At 44.5% G+C, this 17,779-nt stretch overlaps 1 protein-coding gene across 4 annotated transcripts; it reads left to right on the forward strand.

The window, feature by feature from the left end:
• Positions 1–231: 231 nt before the first annotated feature.
• Positions 232–16,275, forward strand: LOC306697369 (uncharacterized protein). Of its 4 annotated transcripts, none has more exons than XM_079161226.1 (11): positions 232–327; positions 6,256–6,392; positions 7,384–7,569; positions 8,204–8,375; positions 8,513–8,692; positions 8,830–8,952; positions 9,254–9,387; positions 9,481–9,511; positions 9,773–9,872; positions 10,274–10,367; positions 10,457–16,275. In XM_079161226.1, exons 2-11 carry the CDS (start codon positions 6,258–6,260, stop codon positions 15,041–15,043), a joined length of 5,742 nt encoding a protein of 1,913 aa, XP_079017352.1. In that variant the 5' UTR covers positions 232–327; positions 6,256–6,257; the 3' UTR covers positions 15,044–16,275. The 4 variants fall into 4 exon arrangements, with proteins under 4 accessions (XP_079017352.1, XP_079017355.1, XP_079017353.1 ...); XM_079161229.1 differs by having other exon boundaries at positions 9,257–9,387; XM_079161227.1 differs by lacking the exon at positions 232–327 and adding an exon at positions 335–474.
• The last annotated feature ends 1,504 nt before the right edge of the window (positions 16,276–17,779 follow it).

The following is a 17,779-nucleotide window of genomic DNA, read 5'->3' on the forward strand; positions in this document are numbered from 1 at the left end:
TGAACCTATGTGAGTTTGAAAATAGTTTGTAACACACAGTTTGTAACGAGGTTATCACAATGTAACCCTAAAACGTTTGTGTAATTTTAACGATGCTGGTGTGATGACGTCGCCGTCGGACGCTCTCGGTGAGTTTAGGATTATGGGGTCAGATTGGATTATAGTGTAGTTATATAAAGCATCTGCACGGGATTGGCGGCCCCAGCCGAGCATGCGCACTGCAGCGTCCCACCATAACACAAGAAACCAGGAGCGTGTTTACAGAAATTTAAAATGAACAGTGGGAGTTTTTAAAGGAAAGACAACGCCTCCCGTGAAAAAGTGCAGGTGAGTTCGCGTGTATTCCCGTGGTTCGGCTCGGCTCGGTTCCGTGTGCGCGCGCGTGTGTGCCCGGGTTTGTTCTCGGAGCACTTTGGAATTAGGAGACAAGAAAATAGGACGGCCGCGGCATCTGCTGGAGTGCAACCCGGGCAGGTATTAAATGCAGACTATTGCGAGTACATGTAAGGCTCCACAGCCTCATTGTGAACACACACACAACGATGGAAGTCGCAGCTAATGCGACGAGCTAGCTGGAGACGAAGCACAAAACAAACTTTTTTTTATCGGGGACAAAATGTTCAGAATTCAAACATCCGACAGCGATGGTAGTTGCTCTACAGCCGACTTCCCCACGGCTCCTTAAACACAACACTGTCCTTTAAGCGCTATCGTAACACGTATAGAACATTATTTGTTTTCAGATATTTTAGGCTAAAATTCGCTGCGTAGTATTTATTTAGCGTGTGGGTGTGTGTGGATGTTCAACACTGGCGCACACCGAGACCTCAAACTTCTTTGAAATCATTCGCGTCTTGTTAACTGTTTCTACTGTAGTGAAGTAAACGGAGCAGACCTGAAGAGCTCAAACGGTTAGAGGTGAGTTTGCGTGTCTGAAATCTGTAGGAAAGTTGTTTTATTTTACGCTCATGTTTGCATCTGTTCCTGGGACACTTTGCAGCGTGTCCGCTGAGAGCACACACCCACTACCCCCCCCCCCCCCCCCCCCCCCGACACTTTAGGAACTCTATGTACCCTGTTTTAAACTTTCGCGCGGTTTTACATTTAGTTTCTGAAAGTTTCGCATGTTTTGGTGCGTTGAGAACATGAAAATAAAAAAGTGCGCACTCAGCGTTGTCGCGTGCGGCAGCAGCGCTACTTGTTCGGCAGTCGTGTGTTCGGTTTGAACTCTTTTTTTTTTCTTCACCCAGCTGTATTAAGAAATTGCGTTGGATGCAAATGTCCATATGAACTAAGAGAAGAATGGCCCGTGCGGCGCAGCCTCTTCACCGTGTTCTCTGAACACCGTGTGCCGACAGTTTGTGTCAAAAATGTCGGTCTCGTTTTTTGTCAAAATGCAATAAAAAGCTTTATTTTCCCTTAGTAGTTCTCAGTAGAAAGTGTCAGTTGTAGCTCTTAAACTGCAAGCAGGGTGTTAAAGACCCGACAGGTTAAAGGTCAAACTGCTCTGTAAGCCCAGTGTAAAGGTGAGCTCTCACTGTTGTAAGTTATAAGAGCTCAAACACATTACAATCATGATCCCACGTCTTCTCCTCCATTACTTTATCTGCATTATCACTGAAATGAAGGCCTCAACCTCCCCCTTCTTTCCTCGTTTTGCTCATTAGGTGTCTTGTTTTTTGTACATCTGTCCAGACGCAGGACAATGTTTTATGTCCCACAGACCAGTGTGAAAACGTATTCCAAGATCGCCTCGTAGTCACGAGAGACAAATGGAAATAATGAGCTATTTACCTTCTAAAGGTTTTGTTCAGTGAATCATGATAGAAATATAGATATATATCCCCTATTGTAATTGTAATGTTAAGAGTTAATATTGGATTTAAACGTTGGCGTCTTTGCAGCCACTGTGCCGCCAGTTTTTATCTCGCAATCACAGAAGTGTTGCACAAGCATGTTTTTTTTTTATGGGCTAAGCACAGCAGGGCCCACCCGGTACGGGGGATGGAGATTCCCCCGTTGGCCACGGCACAATTCAAAATATTACACAAGGAAAGAAAACATTCCCCGATCATCTGAAGCGCGTCCTCAGTACATATGCAGTTGTTTGAACAGTTATTTGACTCAAATGTAGATTTAACGACCTGATGCGATTTGATACTTTCAGCACGCATTGACCAAACACGGTCCATTCATGCACTAGGTTTCCACCCAGTGTTGTTAACAGCTTGAGAGTGTTAGGCCCGCTGCCCAAAGTAGAGCTGTTTAAGAGCAAGCAAGAGAGAAGTGTCTGGTTAATGGGGGCATTTTGTGGTATTCTCTACTCCGTAGCCCGAGGGAACTATGGGCCTGCTTTCACCAGAGCCGTGCATGCATCCACACACAAACACGCAGTCAGCAGCCAGGGTTGTTTTCTCTCTCTCCCCCCCCCCCCCCCTCTCTCTCTCCCTCTCTCCCTCCCTCCCTCTCTCCCTCTCTCCCTCCCTCCCTCTCTCGCGCTCACAAAACACAGACTGGACTTTCTGCTCAGCTGCTGATGCTCAGTGACAGTGTGTGCATCAGAGAGGGATACAAGACGGGACAGGGGACATACATAATGGATGGGTGTCCGTGTTGGATGTTTTATGAAACGCATACATTGGTGTCCACATCTGTAAAATATGTGAATCGCATAAAAAACACACCCAGGAGGACCTGTCTCTCAGGGGGTTCAAACTGTCCCTGAGATGCCCCGGATGTATTTTTTGCTCCCGATGCAAGATTATATTTATAAGCCTGATACAAAATTCCAGCTGTGTCGTGCACGCTTTAGTGCAAATGCACATCAAGTGCCAATGCAGGCGAGTCATGCTTGAAAAACTGAGAGGTAACGAATGAACGCAAACCGCTCACGTCGCAGAGTAAATAATGGAATCGGTGCTGAGTAGACCACCGCCACCCGCTGAAGGTTGTGCACTTATTTGGCTGGAGCTTTGAGCTGTGTCAGAACGGATTCATGGAGGGACTGTCGATGTTGGTAGCGTGGTTATGTAGCTGCATTAGTGCTGTCACAAGCTGGAATTTAGCCTGCAAATGATTGTTATACAAATAACTGAACCTGCCCTCCAGCATCCTCGCAGCATTCCAGGATGTGGCTTTCCCCCTGACATTGTAACCTTGTGCTCAGCATGCACTTAAATGCGTACGAAGTGACAAAGTGTCTGTACTTTGTTGTGGATAACAGTGGCGTATGGCTGTAGATGTGGGAGGGGGTTAGCTCTGACACACATAACCCGAACTAGACTGTATGTCTGGCTGGTGACGCTCATCACAGGGTGCGAGTGTGCTGTTGGGAGAAACAGAAGGACAAGCGGGATGTGTCGTGTGCTGGGGGCGGATGCTACTTCATCATTTAAATGCCATATCTGACTGTAGCTGGTCAGAAGGGTACAAACTTAGAACCCCCTGTAGGAACATGTAGCGCTGAGTCCCTGCATCGTCTTTTTTTAAAAGCTAGTAATAGAACATCTGGACTGTGCGTTTCTGTTTGTACACGGATGTCACATGGACACTAAGGCGTAGAGTAACAGAGATCAATGGGTTCACTCTCTGATGAGATTGTGCCTCCTGGTTGTTTTCGGTGTTGTTGGCGGACATGTGCAGGCATTGACACCCCCCAGGGTTACAACCTGAGAAAACTGGTCTCTCAGGTCGCGCTCTCATCAAGTCTTTACCTCTGTGTTTAGTGTGAGCTGTGTTATGTTTTTTGTGTTTTTGTGAGGCTAGAAGTTTGTGTTTCAGCCTAAATTGAAAGACAATGGAAATTCCCGTCACGTTCTACTGTCATATAAAAACACAAAGCTCGTCTTTTACGACGATGAACGTGTGTTCAAGTTGAGCAAAACACAAACATGTGTTCATGCATGTATTTTCTGTCAAGCATGTGTGAGCAGACAGCTGTTGAAGCCTTGTGAATGGGCTTGTTTGACTCTTCGTTCCAAGCGCCTCCAACCTGCAGCCCCTGAAGGTATCGGCCGTAAACCCCGTTTGCTTCCTACTACAACCTCCTGCTCATTTTACATAATCCTACCACACACTGCAGTAATGGAGGCTACATTTGTGCGAGTGGTGGTTCAGTGTTTGTTTGCCTTCTACATGGTATTATTGTAGCATGTGTTTGTTAGCAGTGGGACATAATCGGTGTTTGTGGGTTTCAAAAAGCCCCGATCCTAAAGTCAAAACAGCTGGTAATCTGCAATATATTTATATTGCATTAATTAAAGGGCCAGTTTGTAGGATTTGGCGACATATAGTGGTGAGGTTGCAGATTGCAACCAACTGAAAGTTCTCCCGTGGTCCAAACGTGTAGGAGAACTACAGTGCCAGGTACGTATCTGTCCTATCTCCTATCCGGAGAAGGACTAGCTAACTAGCTAACTAGCTAACTAGCCAGCGGTCCGTCTCCAGAGCTGCGACCACACTACGATCCCGTGTGTTGTAACCATGACGGCTAACAACAATCGCCTTTTTCTTTTGTAGTCAAACGACAACGGAAAACAGTTCAATGTCCATTGCATGGATGTATAGTTACACTTGTTTTTAATTGACTTCAACTCAACTGGATTAGACACATTAGCCATGTTAGCTTCAGGAGCTGCCTGTGTACTCCACACAGTAGTGCTTTAAAGGAATAGTAAGGAGAAACTAAAGTTGGCTTCTGATCCTGAAGTTAAGCTAACTTTGTAAAGTAACTTTCACAGTTTATTAGTCTCACAAGAGATCACTAAGGATTAACTGGGATTGGTTGTGGCAGCTGGATTGGATCAGGTTACCACCGCCACGGGTTGAGCTCAAGTCTGTCCTACATAGAGACTGAAATGAATGGACTACTGTTTGGTTTGGAGGCATGTGCTGGGATTGGAAGAGCTTTCTTCAGTTCAGTTCGGGCTTTATTCTTTCAGATTCCTTGTTAGTTTAAGTATTTCATTTTACTATAAAAGTAAGGTACATATCAACATAAAAAGCGTTAAAGTTTGCAATAATGAAATGACAAAGATAATTATTCCAAAGGTGGGCTTTATTAATGGTTAATAAATAATTTACTACAAAAAAAACAACAAACGTTGGGATTGTGAAGGTTGTGGAAACTCCATTTGACAGATCGGATCACTCATTTCTAGAAAAGAGCTGCAGATGAACTCGCCCAAAATGTGCAAATGATTGATTAACCATTAATAAAGTTCCAACTTATAACAAAGACTTTATAAAGGGAGAGTGGTGCCCTATTATCGACTGAATGTTTCTCCATGCAAATCAATGGAGGACACGCATTGCATTATGTGCAGGTTTGAATGCATTTCTCTGTGCATGGAGGAGTGGTTAAAATAACTCCACTTGTTTTGCAATATGTCACTTTAAAAAAAATATATATTTATTTTCATATATTTATTTATGGCAGTCGGCCACTTTTAGATTTTTAACAGGCTGAACTTAATCCCATGAAAGAGCGGTGCTCAGAGATGAAGTCGCAAATACAAATCCGTACTTCAGCACCACGGACAGCACACACACACACACACACACACACACACACACACACACACACACACACACACACACAGTACAGTTAGACTACTATTTATTAAGAGTCATGGTTGGGACCACAGATTTTAACTTGCTCAAACCTCAGTCAGATAAAGGATCAACGAGTCCGACTAGACTAACATACTCAGCTGTACAACCCTCTGCCTGTGCATTTACTCTATACTGGGGGACGGGGGGACGGGGGGGGGGGGGGGGGGGGGGGGGGGACGGGCACTAACAAGGGCATCAAATCGCTTACTGCTAACAGGTCAGCTCTTCTGAACCCCAGAGACCCAAACATTGTCCCCATTTCTAGACTAAATATGTCACGTGGGTATGTAACAAGGCCGCCTCCTCCTGTTTGAGTGACGTCGATGAAGAACTTTCTCTGTTGTTAGTGTTGATCTTTTTGTGGGGATTTAGGGGGGAATAAGAAAACTATGGAAAAACAAGAAGCCATACCCTGAAAATATAATGAACCCAAAGTTGTACTTTAAACTTCTTCGCTTTGCTGCTGCCATAGATCTGTCCCATTTAAAGTGTTATTTCCAATGGCTGTATTTGATTTCAGGCCACATAAAAGGGAAGACCTATACAAAACGCACTGCTGGAATAATGTTTGAGAGATAAGTTTAAGGTTTCTAGATCTCCTCTGTGACCGCTGCCTCTCGCTGCTCTCTGTGTGTCCTGTAGGCATGAAGTTCCCCGTGGACCTCCTGGCTGACGTCAGCCAGACGGAGCTGGAGCGGTTGGCCCACAACTACATGAACAACCTCCTCTACAGCAACCCCGATTCCCCCGAACACCTCGCCCTCTCCGACTCCACCCAGGTATAACCCACCACACCAGGGCTGTAGCTCACTCCTGACTGGACCAGTGTGCTGTCTTTACATCCATACGTGTCAGGTCATTGGAATGTAACTAAGTACTGTATTTAAATACAATGTTGAGGTACTTCTGCTACACTCGAGTATTTCCATGTTCGGCCTCTTTATACTTCTAAACCACTACATTTATCTGACAGCTTTATTCAGATTCAGATTAACACAACATCTAAGTAAACTAATAAATGATGATGTATTGTTAATAAATATTATAAATTAGGCTGCCCAGCAGTATATAAAGTAGGGGAGCCTGATTCGACCGCTAATGTCATCGTCGCAGTGGCAGGAAAATGTGCTTATAACACAAAGAATCATTCATGTATAATAACAAAAGTCCACTGTTTGAAAATCAACATTTATTCAGTAGACCACTCGCATAAGAACGTAGCACTATCAGAGCACTAAATCTATTCTCAATTTATGAGCGATTCTCTAAAATCAACCGGGGGAGGTGCAGAGAAAACAGCTGTTTGCTGCTCTCTCTCTCTCTCTCTCTCTCTCTCTCTCTCTCTCTCTCTCTCTCTCTCTCTCTCTCTTCGGTTGACTGTCCCTTTTCTTCCTCATTGTTTCCCATCTGTCTGTGGATTGCTACAATGGGGGGGGGGGGGGGGGGGGGCAAACGGGCTGAAACCGTGTCTGTCACACCTACACGCAACAAACAGCCCATTATTCTGAAACGACGGCTAAACGATACGTCTCATGTATCTCGACCAATAACTTTCTACTGTTTTTCTATAGACACATGAAGCTCAAACAGACCAATGAGCAAAAGAAGAGAAAAAAACCTCAGACTTGAACAATCAGATTCGACTATGTCATTTCTTAGTCGGGGACCTTTTACCAGCTGCAACATGAAATAATCAGTTAATCATTGAAATCATGCACATGGAGCGAGGTGTGGTTAATGCCGTGCATTGAGACGTCTGTCTGTCCTCAGGTCACCATAGACGTCTCCAGCGTGGGCTTCGTGCCTCTCTATGGATCCGGCGACAAACAGAAGATCCTGGCCCTCTTCCTTCCCAGCGACCCGCTCACCGCCGTGGCCCTGTACCTGCTGGACCGCTGGTGGGCGGTGGACGACATCCTCAAGACGGCAGACCCCGCTCGAGGTGGAGCTGTGGAGGTATGAGGGAGTTCCACTGCCCAAAGTCCATTTCTTACTTGCCCCTCTACAGATTTTATTTATTTATTAGCGATTATCAAACAAGACTAAAGTTGATTGTCATGCTTAATCATAATTTAAGTACATGAAATGTGGCAAACTGCACAATACATAGTTGGAGCTGCGCCCACATCCTCTAACGCCACCAATCTAAACTCCTAAAAACATGGCACACCTTTGCACCAGGACAGTTAACAGAGGAGCCACGCGTCATATTGCTTGCTGAAAGGCTCACCAGCTGGCATCTTGGAATGTGAGGATGATTGGTTCATTTGAGGCGTTCGCAGGGAGGATGTCATCGCCTGCTTTATGAGTGACAATGTCAAGACTGCAGTTATTGAAAAGATATTCATCAAAATACCATAAACACATGCTTTCTATGTGGAAACGCTCTACTGAATATTGTGCGCCATCCATTCGAGCGTAACCGAAAAGTTATTTCAGTTCTAGTGCACCCAAATACATCAGATGGGGTTCTGACTGGGTTGTCTTATTTCACAGTTTGTGTGTTGGTAGGCACTCCATCTACCCAAATGTGTTTTTCATGACATGTCCTCTTTTTTGTGAATACCACGTTCTTCTACCTGTCCCACAGGTGGAGACGGTGGGAGAGAGAATAGTTCTATACATCCTCAATCGTGTCGTCTATCGAGCCAAAGAGATGAGCTCTGAGGAGCTCCCCTTCCTCTGCCATGGACAAAAAGAGAACGCGAAAATCCTCTGGAATAATGGAGAGGCTGTCGGCTTCTACTCGGTCAAACCCTCAGGTAATTTATGTGACGTTCATTAAATGTACTGCTTACAGCTTACAGTTTGCGTCGGTACAAGACCTGGTTTAGTCCACGTGTTGGTTCATTCCTTTCTGAAAATGTCCTCATGACTGTGCTTTCTGTTTCTCTTGCAGGCAGCTTTATTAGCTCTTTTTCAACCAGAAGCTATCAGCTCCCTGTGATGGACTCCATCTTCGTTAGAAAATGTCAGCGTGGTAAAGGCTTCGGCCTGCAGATGCTGGAGGACTTTGTGCTCAGTTTCAAAGAGGACTGTCTGGGGTTGAGGTACCCCATAACAAGATTCATGTATAAAGGTACAAGAGTCCAACCTGCAGCAAGTACACCTTATTCATATGTAGAGTCTGAATCTACTTTCTTACAGTCTGTGCTGTATATAGAGACACTAATGGTAGATTACCGTAAGTTAAATACACTCCTCTCTGTTCCCTAGTGTGTGAGAAATACCTGTGTCAGTACCCAGGAGACACAGACTTGCTGTGGGAGGTGGAGAGCATAGGTGGGCCCAACCAGAGGACCAATATCGCCAGAAAGATCCAGGCCATGGACCAGAGTGGTAAAAAAAAAGAACAGAATGTGAATTGTAGAGCTAGACCATTAAAATCCCTCCGGGATATCCATCCATCCATTTTCCTCCGCTTTATCCGGGGTCGGGTCGCGGTGGCAGCAGGCCAAGCAGGCTGACCCAGACTTCCCTCTCGCCCGCAACATTTTCCAGCTCATACTGGATATCCCAAAAGATTTGACACCATAAAGATTGTGTCATCTTGAAATTGCCAAATATTTAATTTAGTAAAGAATGTGCTGCAAAATGTCATTTTGCTACTTATCTAAGCATGTCTTACCTTGTTCCTCAGCAGTATCCAAGAGTCTGTCATTCACAGAGGAATCACTCGTGATTACTGAAAGGATGGAACAGGATGCGGTAATGGAGGCGATCACCACTCAAATAAAAGAGGCCGGCTCTATGGAATGCACGGTGGAAATTGTGGTGCGTTGTTATATCTTCCAATTTTGCAGATCATGTATTTGAGAAATAATTCTACAAGTTAAAAAAAATAATCCCGGTCATTTTGATTTGTAGGAGGAAGTGATGCTACTGAGCGCTACCAGAGGTGAGCATCATTTTACATCTACGTAGTAAACTCTCCCCCAAAGCCTCTTTCACACTGAATGGTCAAGGCGGGAATGTCGCGCAGTTATTCTGCATCACTGCTATTGTTGGCAGCATTATGCCACCTTTTTTTGGTGCAAGGCGGATCTTACATTTTTTTACGTCGGAATCTTTGTGTGAAAGGGTCTTTAGGTTGTATAATAAAGTTTGTATGGTTTAATGTAATGATGTAGTAACGTTGTTCCAATCGTAACACTTTCAGAGGCTGAGCTGCCCCTCACAGCCCGGGGTCGGAGCAGCGGCTCCAAACGAAGGAAGATGGGAGAAAAGAATGGAGAGGACAAGTCCGAGAAAGTTATCAGGTCTGTATGAATAAAACCATCACTAGCGACGGGTGTTGTTGGGAGTTCATTATCGATTCAGTTTGATTATTTTGTGAGAAAAAAAAGAATCAACATTGCTTTATTATTCTTGTATGTAAACAAATGAGCAGCAATACAAAAAGTTCCAAAATCTTTAAAATACATTCACAGCTAAACAATTAGCTAAGTGATTAGCTTTCATGTATTAGCCTGTTCTTCTGATCAATCTCAGCATGGCATCACTAGCTTTACCTGCAATGGACGAGGATGGACGGCTGCTCCACAAACAGTAGACAAGTGATCATTTCTGCAGATTGATGTTCTGCTTGTTGGTCACATGTTGTGATAAACTGCTTTGAACTGCACTTGAAATTAACAAGTGGTATCTCTAATCTTTTTAGAATTGAGGATATTGAAGCAGAAACCCCGAGCAAGGATCAAGTTTCTGCGCAACAGAAGACAGAACTGCACATCTCTGAATTGGTGAAGACTGAGGTGTGTATATGCAAATTCTTCTTCACATGTTTGTCTACAGATCAGTACAGCAACTTGTTCATGATTCAATTTATCTTGTTTATTTTTAGGGTATGTCCAGTGTGGCTCCTGGAGAGCAGGGAGAGCATATGTTGGACCAACCAGCCACCGTCCTAGCCCAACAAGACCTACAAGAAGATGACGTTACATTAGCACCTACGACTGAGGAGCCACAAGTAGAAGATAATGCCCCCGAAAATCTGAACAGCATCTCCTGTGACTCACAGATAACAGTTGAGAATGTGGCGTCAGAAATTGAGGAAAAGTGTCATAAGGAAGACACTGCAGCGCTGGCACTCTCTGAAGAAGCTTTGGAGGAAGCAGAAACTCTGGACAAAGTGGGAGAGGGAACTCAAGTTGGGGTCACTGATGAAAAGTCGGAAGAGAGAGTAACACAACAAGAGGCAGGTCTATCAACACATGCAACATCAGAGAATGGTGAAGCTGGAAAAACAGGAAGAGCCAATGTAAAGGCTGTGACAACTGTAGAGAGTATAACCCCCAGGCGGAGATCTACGCGTCACAGCAAGCAAGAAGAGGGGGTAAAGCAGGGAACTACAGCCCAGAAGGCAGGGATAATTTTGAGAGGAAGAACTATCAGGAACACACAAAAATATACCCGACACAGCCAAAAAGTATCTGAAGAATTAGAGAAAGAGGTTGATGAAGTGGCAGAGGAGGAAGACGGTTCTACAACCCAGGTAGTGGAGGAGTCGGATGGAACTGAGGGAGAAGCACAAGAAGAAGAACAAACCTCCATAGAAGAGGATGTAGTCACGGTGGAAGAGTTATCGGAACAACTAGAAGATGAACAACTGAAAAATGAAGAGAAGATAGAGAAACAACAGGAGCCAGGGGTGGAAGACACAGAGCTTCCGGATACAGTAGGGACTGCTCTAACAAAGGAATATGAGGATGTAATAGTAACCGATGAATCTGAGAAGGTAGAAACATCAGTGATACAGAATAAAACGGATGTCCCTGAGAATGATATTGAAGTGCCCCCTGCAGAAGCTTCTGCTGGTGAAGAGAATGCAGATGAACAAGCAGCAGACAAACAGATGGAGGAACACCACCAGGTAGAACAAGAAGGGACTGTTGACAAAACGGAAGAAGAGATAACAACCGAGGAACTAACTGTAGATGTTACAGTTCCAAAGGCAGAGGAAGCAGCAGAGGACGTTATACCTTCGACAAAGGAGGAGAAAGAGTGTGAAGTTTCTGAGATATGTACAGATAGCGAGGCAGACATTCCAGGAGGAGATGCTGCTGAAGGGAACCTTCCACTAGCTGAGGTCGATGAGGCAATGAGCTTGGAAGAGGAAGAGGCACCAGCTGTTGAAACCAGGGCTCTGAGACGTGAAGCAAAAACAAGCACAGCTACACCAAGACATAAATCAGCAAGAGGCAGAAAGCAGGTGGATGAACAAGAAGCAGAGAACGGTGAAGGAGAACCAGCAGTGACAACCAGAACACTGAGACGCGGGAGGGTTTCTACCACTAACACACCTAAAGGAAAATCCAAAAGAAGCCGTAAACAAATCCAGGAAGAAAAGCAAAAGGGAGAGGAGGAATTTAAATGTGTCGAGGAAACAGGAGTGGTGGAAGAAGATGCAGCAAAGGAAGCAGCTGTAGAGAAGACTGATGAGGAGATAGAGGAGATAGTAGATAAGGTTAAGGAAGCTGCCTCTGAAAATGAGGAGGGTTTAGAGTTAGATATAGATGATGTGGAGGAAGGGGAAGATGTGGCAGAGCAAAAACAAGATGCAGAGGAAGATAAAACAGGGCTGGTATCAGAGCCACTAACTGAAGGGGACGAGGGGAAAGCCCCAGAGGAGGATAAAATAGAGGTGGAGAATGAGGAACTTGTTACTGTGGAGGTGGAAAAAGGAGAGTCTGAGGAAGGAACAATGATGCTGACTGAAGAGGAAGAGAACACAGCTGTAGTTTCAGCTTCTGCAGATGATTTAGTACAAGAAGAGACAGATGCACCATTACCTTCACTGGCCACTGACTCAGCTGTACTTCCACCTGTCGAAGATGAGGCAACACCTTCAGCAGAGGAGCAACGGAGTGAGGAAACAGCAACCCAGCTTTCTGATCTCCGAAGAGTGACAGTGGTTTTAGTGGACCTGCAAAAAACCTATCACGATGTCCAGGATGAAACAGCAGCTACAGAGGAGGGTCTTCCTGTACAAAAGACTGCTGCTGAGGCACAAGAGGAGCAGAGGGAAGAAACAATGAAAGAGGAAGAAACGGTGGCACAGGAGAATGTCCCTGGATCCTCTGTGGGTATTGAAAAAACTGAGCTGGAGAAGGTGTCAGTGAAAGAGGAACGGTGTGAGGATAAAGTGGAAGCAGTCACAAAACAAGATACAGAGGAGGAGAGAGATGAGGAGAGAGATGAGGAGACAGCTGAAGCGGTCGAAGCCACACCAAGAACCAGAGGCAGACCGAGAAAAGTAAGAAAGGAGGCAGCTTCAGAAATGAAGGAAGTGGTACCGATAGTTGAAATCAGGGTTTTGAGGGCTGGAAGGAAATCATACTATGCCCGACACAGAAGTACAACAAAAAGAACCCGCAAGCAACTCCAGGAAGGAGAAGAAGAAGAAGAAGAGCAGGAGGAGGAGGAGGAGGTCGGAGAGGAATCTACAGCAGTTGAGGCAAGAGAGACGGAGGAAGAACAGGAAGAACAACAGATGACTGATCGGAAGATGGGAGAGAAAATTGAAGAAAGGGATGCAACTGAACAAGCAGAACATATAGAAGCAGAAATGGCCTCAGAGAAAGAGGATATAGTGGCAGAGCAAGTTGTCAACCAACACGATGCTCAGGAGGAGGGACAGATCGACTGTACTGAGACAGTGGCCGATGTGGACACAGAGGCCTCAGTTGGACAGCACGATCATGAGGAAAAGACCTTGGTTGTTGCAGAGGAAGCACTCGCAAAGCAAGATACAGTGGAGGGAGAACAGTCAACCTCCACATCTGAAGTGGCAGAAAGTGCACAGGAGACAATGTTGACAGCAAAGGTTGAGCAGGCAGAAGATGTGTCTGAGGAGGAAGCACCAGTTGTTGAAAGAGTTCTAAGAAGTGGTGAAAAGACTGTGAGAGCCACAACAAGAAGAAAAACCACAAAGAAACACGAGGATGAGCAAGAGGAAGAGGCACCGGGAGAGAACAGCACAGAAGAAGATGAACCAGCAGTAGAAATTAGGGTTCTGACGAAGGGAAGAAAGCCTGCTGATGCCACACCTAGATGTAAATCCAAAAGAGCTCGCACACAGTGTCAGACCGAGGAAGAGCGAGAGGAAGAAACCACTCCACCTGAAGAGACACAAGTAGAGGAAACCAAAGCTTTGCTGGAGGAAACTGACCCAAAAGAGGAAAGCAGAGATGAGACGATTGAAGCAAAGGATGGTGATGAGGATGCACCTCCGGATGAAGGAAATACAGAACCAGAGTTCTGCATTGTGGCAGAAGCTGTATTAGGAGAATCACTCGCAGAGCAAGAGACAGTGGAAGAGACGTGTGCAGATGGACAGGGAGAGGCTTCTGTTGGGGAAAGAGCTGAAGAGACACCTAATACAGACGAGGGAAAGGTGACTGATGAGGAAGAAGCACCAACTGTTGAAACAGGAGTTCTGACAAGTGGTGAAAAGACAGTGAGAACCACAACAAGGAAGGGAAGAAGGTCTGCTGCCGCCGCACCTAGACGTGAATCCAAAAGAGCCCGCACACAGTGTCAGCAGGAGGAAGTGGAAGAAGAAGAAGCTACTCCTGCTGAAGAGATTGAAGGAGAGGCTGGGCAGGAATCACTGGAGGAGAAAGACAAAGATGTGGAAGAGGAAGGAGCTCGTAATGCGGCTGGGGAAGAACCTACCGTGGGAGATGCAGAGCAGACGAAGGATGCCTCGACAGAGGAAGCAGGAGTGCTTGAAGAGGAGGTCAACAGTGTGGAAGCTGTGGATGGGATTGGTACTGACACTGTCCTACCTTCATCAACTGAGGAGGAAACCGCAGTCGTAGAACAACCCACTGCTGCTGCAGAAGTGGGATCGGACGCTGCCATCGCTGAAGGAGAGGCTCTAGTTGAAGATGCATCTGTGGTGGCCGAGGATGAAGCTCCAGCCGTAACAGCAAGAGCATTTAGGAGCAAACAAAAAGCATCACCTGCCACACCATCTCCAAGATCCAGAAGACAGAAAGACGATTCCCCTCGAAGATCCGTACGAAAAAGGCCAAAGGTGTGTTACAGGGAAAACAATGAGGGTGAGCGAGATGAGACTGAGGGCAACACTGTCCAGGAGGAAAAGGTTACAGTAGCATCAGACGAGGACCAAGGCAATGAGAAAGCTGAGCCTTCTTCGGATACAGATGAAGAGGTAGAGGGAGCGGGTTCAAGCCAAGAGGACGAGGAATATGAGCATAATATGTCCGAGGAAGAAGAGGAACCTATATTGATTGGGAAGAGAGTTTTAAGAGGGAGGTCAGTTCCTTCAGTAATAATAACCCCGCGGTCTAAATCCAGACGCCGCAGCGCTAAAGTGTCCAAAGAAGAAAGGAGCCCTCGATCAGCTCAGAAGAGAAAAAGTACCGAGGTGACACGCAGATCTAAGCGTCTCAGCAGAGTTTAGGATGTTCACAATACCATCAATGACAATGTGTGGAGTCACTAAACTGGGAAAATGCCAAAAAAGCTAAACGATATATATATATTTTCACACTAAATTTTTTAATGCAGGCTCACAAAGTGCTGCACCCGGTGGAATCCAGGGGATACTGTGGCCGTCCATGGTCTTGCTTTAGGGCCACTATTATCTTTCCTCTCGACCCCCTCATTGTAATCTGACCTGGGGACAGTGTCTCTCACAACTATTTTCACCAGCATGTCTCCGTTTTCTACAAACAAAAACCTACGCCACCCTGACCATTATAATGACATACAAATCCTTCACACTGCGTTGGATTTGAAAAGCGTTTTTGTCTTTTCCCACTTTGTTTAAAGAGTTAAAACACCCAAGTTTGAGAAGTCAAGAAGAGACTGGGTTCATTGAAATCTGCACACAAAAACAGATGGACAAACTCCTGCGGGGTCCACATTGGATTTCATTTGATCGTTTCTTAAAAGCCATAATTTCCATTTTAACTGAGAATTCTTACAAGTGGGGAATTATTATTTTTATATTGTAAAAATGTGAATGTCCAGTTTGCATCGTGTGATGCAACAAATCTCTCAACAATAGGTTTTGGTATTTTTTTACTCGGCAACATGTCAGTTAGACATCAAATGAATAAATCTCTTTTTTTTTAATTGGTGAAACGCTCCAATCGTTTTTGACTCTACAGAGGAACCAGTTATTTTGTATAGCTTGTTTATGTACTTTGATTAAAACAAATAATTACCAAAACATGTTCTTGCTTTGCAACTATCAGCAGAACTCAGGTCTTAATATTAGCATCTTCTCTTTTTTTTTCTATATACATTTCACATGTAGAGATTTTTAACATGTAGATCCATCTAATACGTAATCACCTCTCGTGTTACGCTTTTATCTAACTTTGTGAACTTGAGCAGTATAACCTGTAGAGAGGACGGTTTTCTCAAGTCAATGCCCTCTATCACGCTTCTTGTTTCTATTAATGTGATTATTTAGTCTACATTATACATCGATGTGAGTTTAAGTGTTGATTTTGTTGTCTTAGCTGTATGATGTAAAGCTGTGATCTTTCTCAAACGTGTTTGTGCTTATTAGCAGATGCCGTTGAAGTTATTCAAGGTCACTAACTCCTTTTTTTCGTCTGTGTGGACTTACTTTTCTCTGTGAAATGATGTTTCCATGAGCTGAAATTGTGGCAAATAAAGGTTTCTGAAGGTAGCAGTTTGACTTTTGTGCTTATTGGGCATAAACCTTTCTCATCGGATCTTAGTGTTCGATCCATGACACAGGCCCGATCCCAGTTCTGTCCCGCTGTCAAATCGTTGAGTGTGTGCAGACATTTTGTGCCCTTTATGGACACTTTTCGTAAGTCAGCATTTCTGCAGACCTCAGGGAATTACCCACAATTCATGGCAACATGATATTAAACACGGGGTTACCAGTGGAAGCATGGTATGGCGTCAGATCAGTCTCAATAATTGCAAATGCACACAGAAAGACTCACAAATGCACACAGAACGACTCACAAATGCACACAGAACGACTCACAAATGCATTCCAATGCACACAGAAATAAATTACGATTTATATAAATGTAAAAAAAATAATCACAAATATATTTCTGTATTTGTGTGTGGATTTTTCTATTTGTTTGTGGATTTGTATGGACTTCTTTGCGGATCGCTCCACATTAGTGTGTGGGTTTTTTGAGACTCCCCTGACGTGGCTGGATTCGCAAATACGTTTTTTTTTTTTACATGGATCTATCTGTAGCCAATCAGATGTCAGCTTGCCTAGTTTAAACATATTAATTAATACATAATAAGTAAAAAAGACAACTAGATTGTGTTACTGAGTTCAAAGATTGATCGTCTTGAACATGAACTAACCCTTTGATTGGAACGTTAGCTGATCTTAGCCAGTAGAGATGCTAAGATCAAGTTATCATTAACGTTGGAGTGAATAAATTAGCCTTTTAAAAGATTTTGAAGTTTTCATTTTGAGTGCTGTCATTTTGGGAGCAGTTAACACACATTTTTCTGATCCATTTTTGTCATGTTTTGTTTATTTACTTATCTATCCCCTAGGAATCACTGAGGCGTGACATCCTTCAGAGATTGCATGATAGACTGGTACACATCTTGGAGAGGCAACCTCTTGACATTGAAGGGCTACAGTTTGCATGCCGTCAGGATTTAGTTTTATTAAGTGCTCTACATGAAATAGTGGATGTAGGAGAGAATATATTGTCTGCACTTTCAAACATAAATACACTTATCCAGCAGGAGAGAGAGAATGAACAGACATTTGTAACTCTGGAGTTGCAAAGATGTTCTGGACGTGGGCGTCCACGATTGACTGTCATTAGAGAATCTCACACTCTCACACTCTTGTTGAACTTGGGCTGCCATCAAATTGCATTGCCAAACTCCTTGGTGTGTCAAGAGCAACGCTATTTAGACTGATGGCCGAAAATAATATATACATGTCTGATCAATACAGTGGCTGCAGTGACGATGAACTAGATTCATTGGTCACAGAAATGAAAGGCACAATGCCAGATGCTGGCTACAGTCTAGTCCGAGGTGCTCTACTGTAAAGGGACACAAAGTGCAATGAGACCGAGTCTATGCATCTATGCATCTATGCATCGTGTGGACAGTGTTGGTGTGCTTGCAAGGATGAGCCGATAGAGATGTGTGGTGAGGAGAA

Source organism: Pholis gunnellus (genome assembly GCF_910591455.1).
Source record: "Pholis gunnellus genome assembly, chromosome: 6".
NCBI lineage: Eukaryota > Metazoa > Chordata > Actinopteri > Perciformes > Pholidae > Pholis > Pholis gunnellus.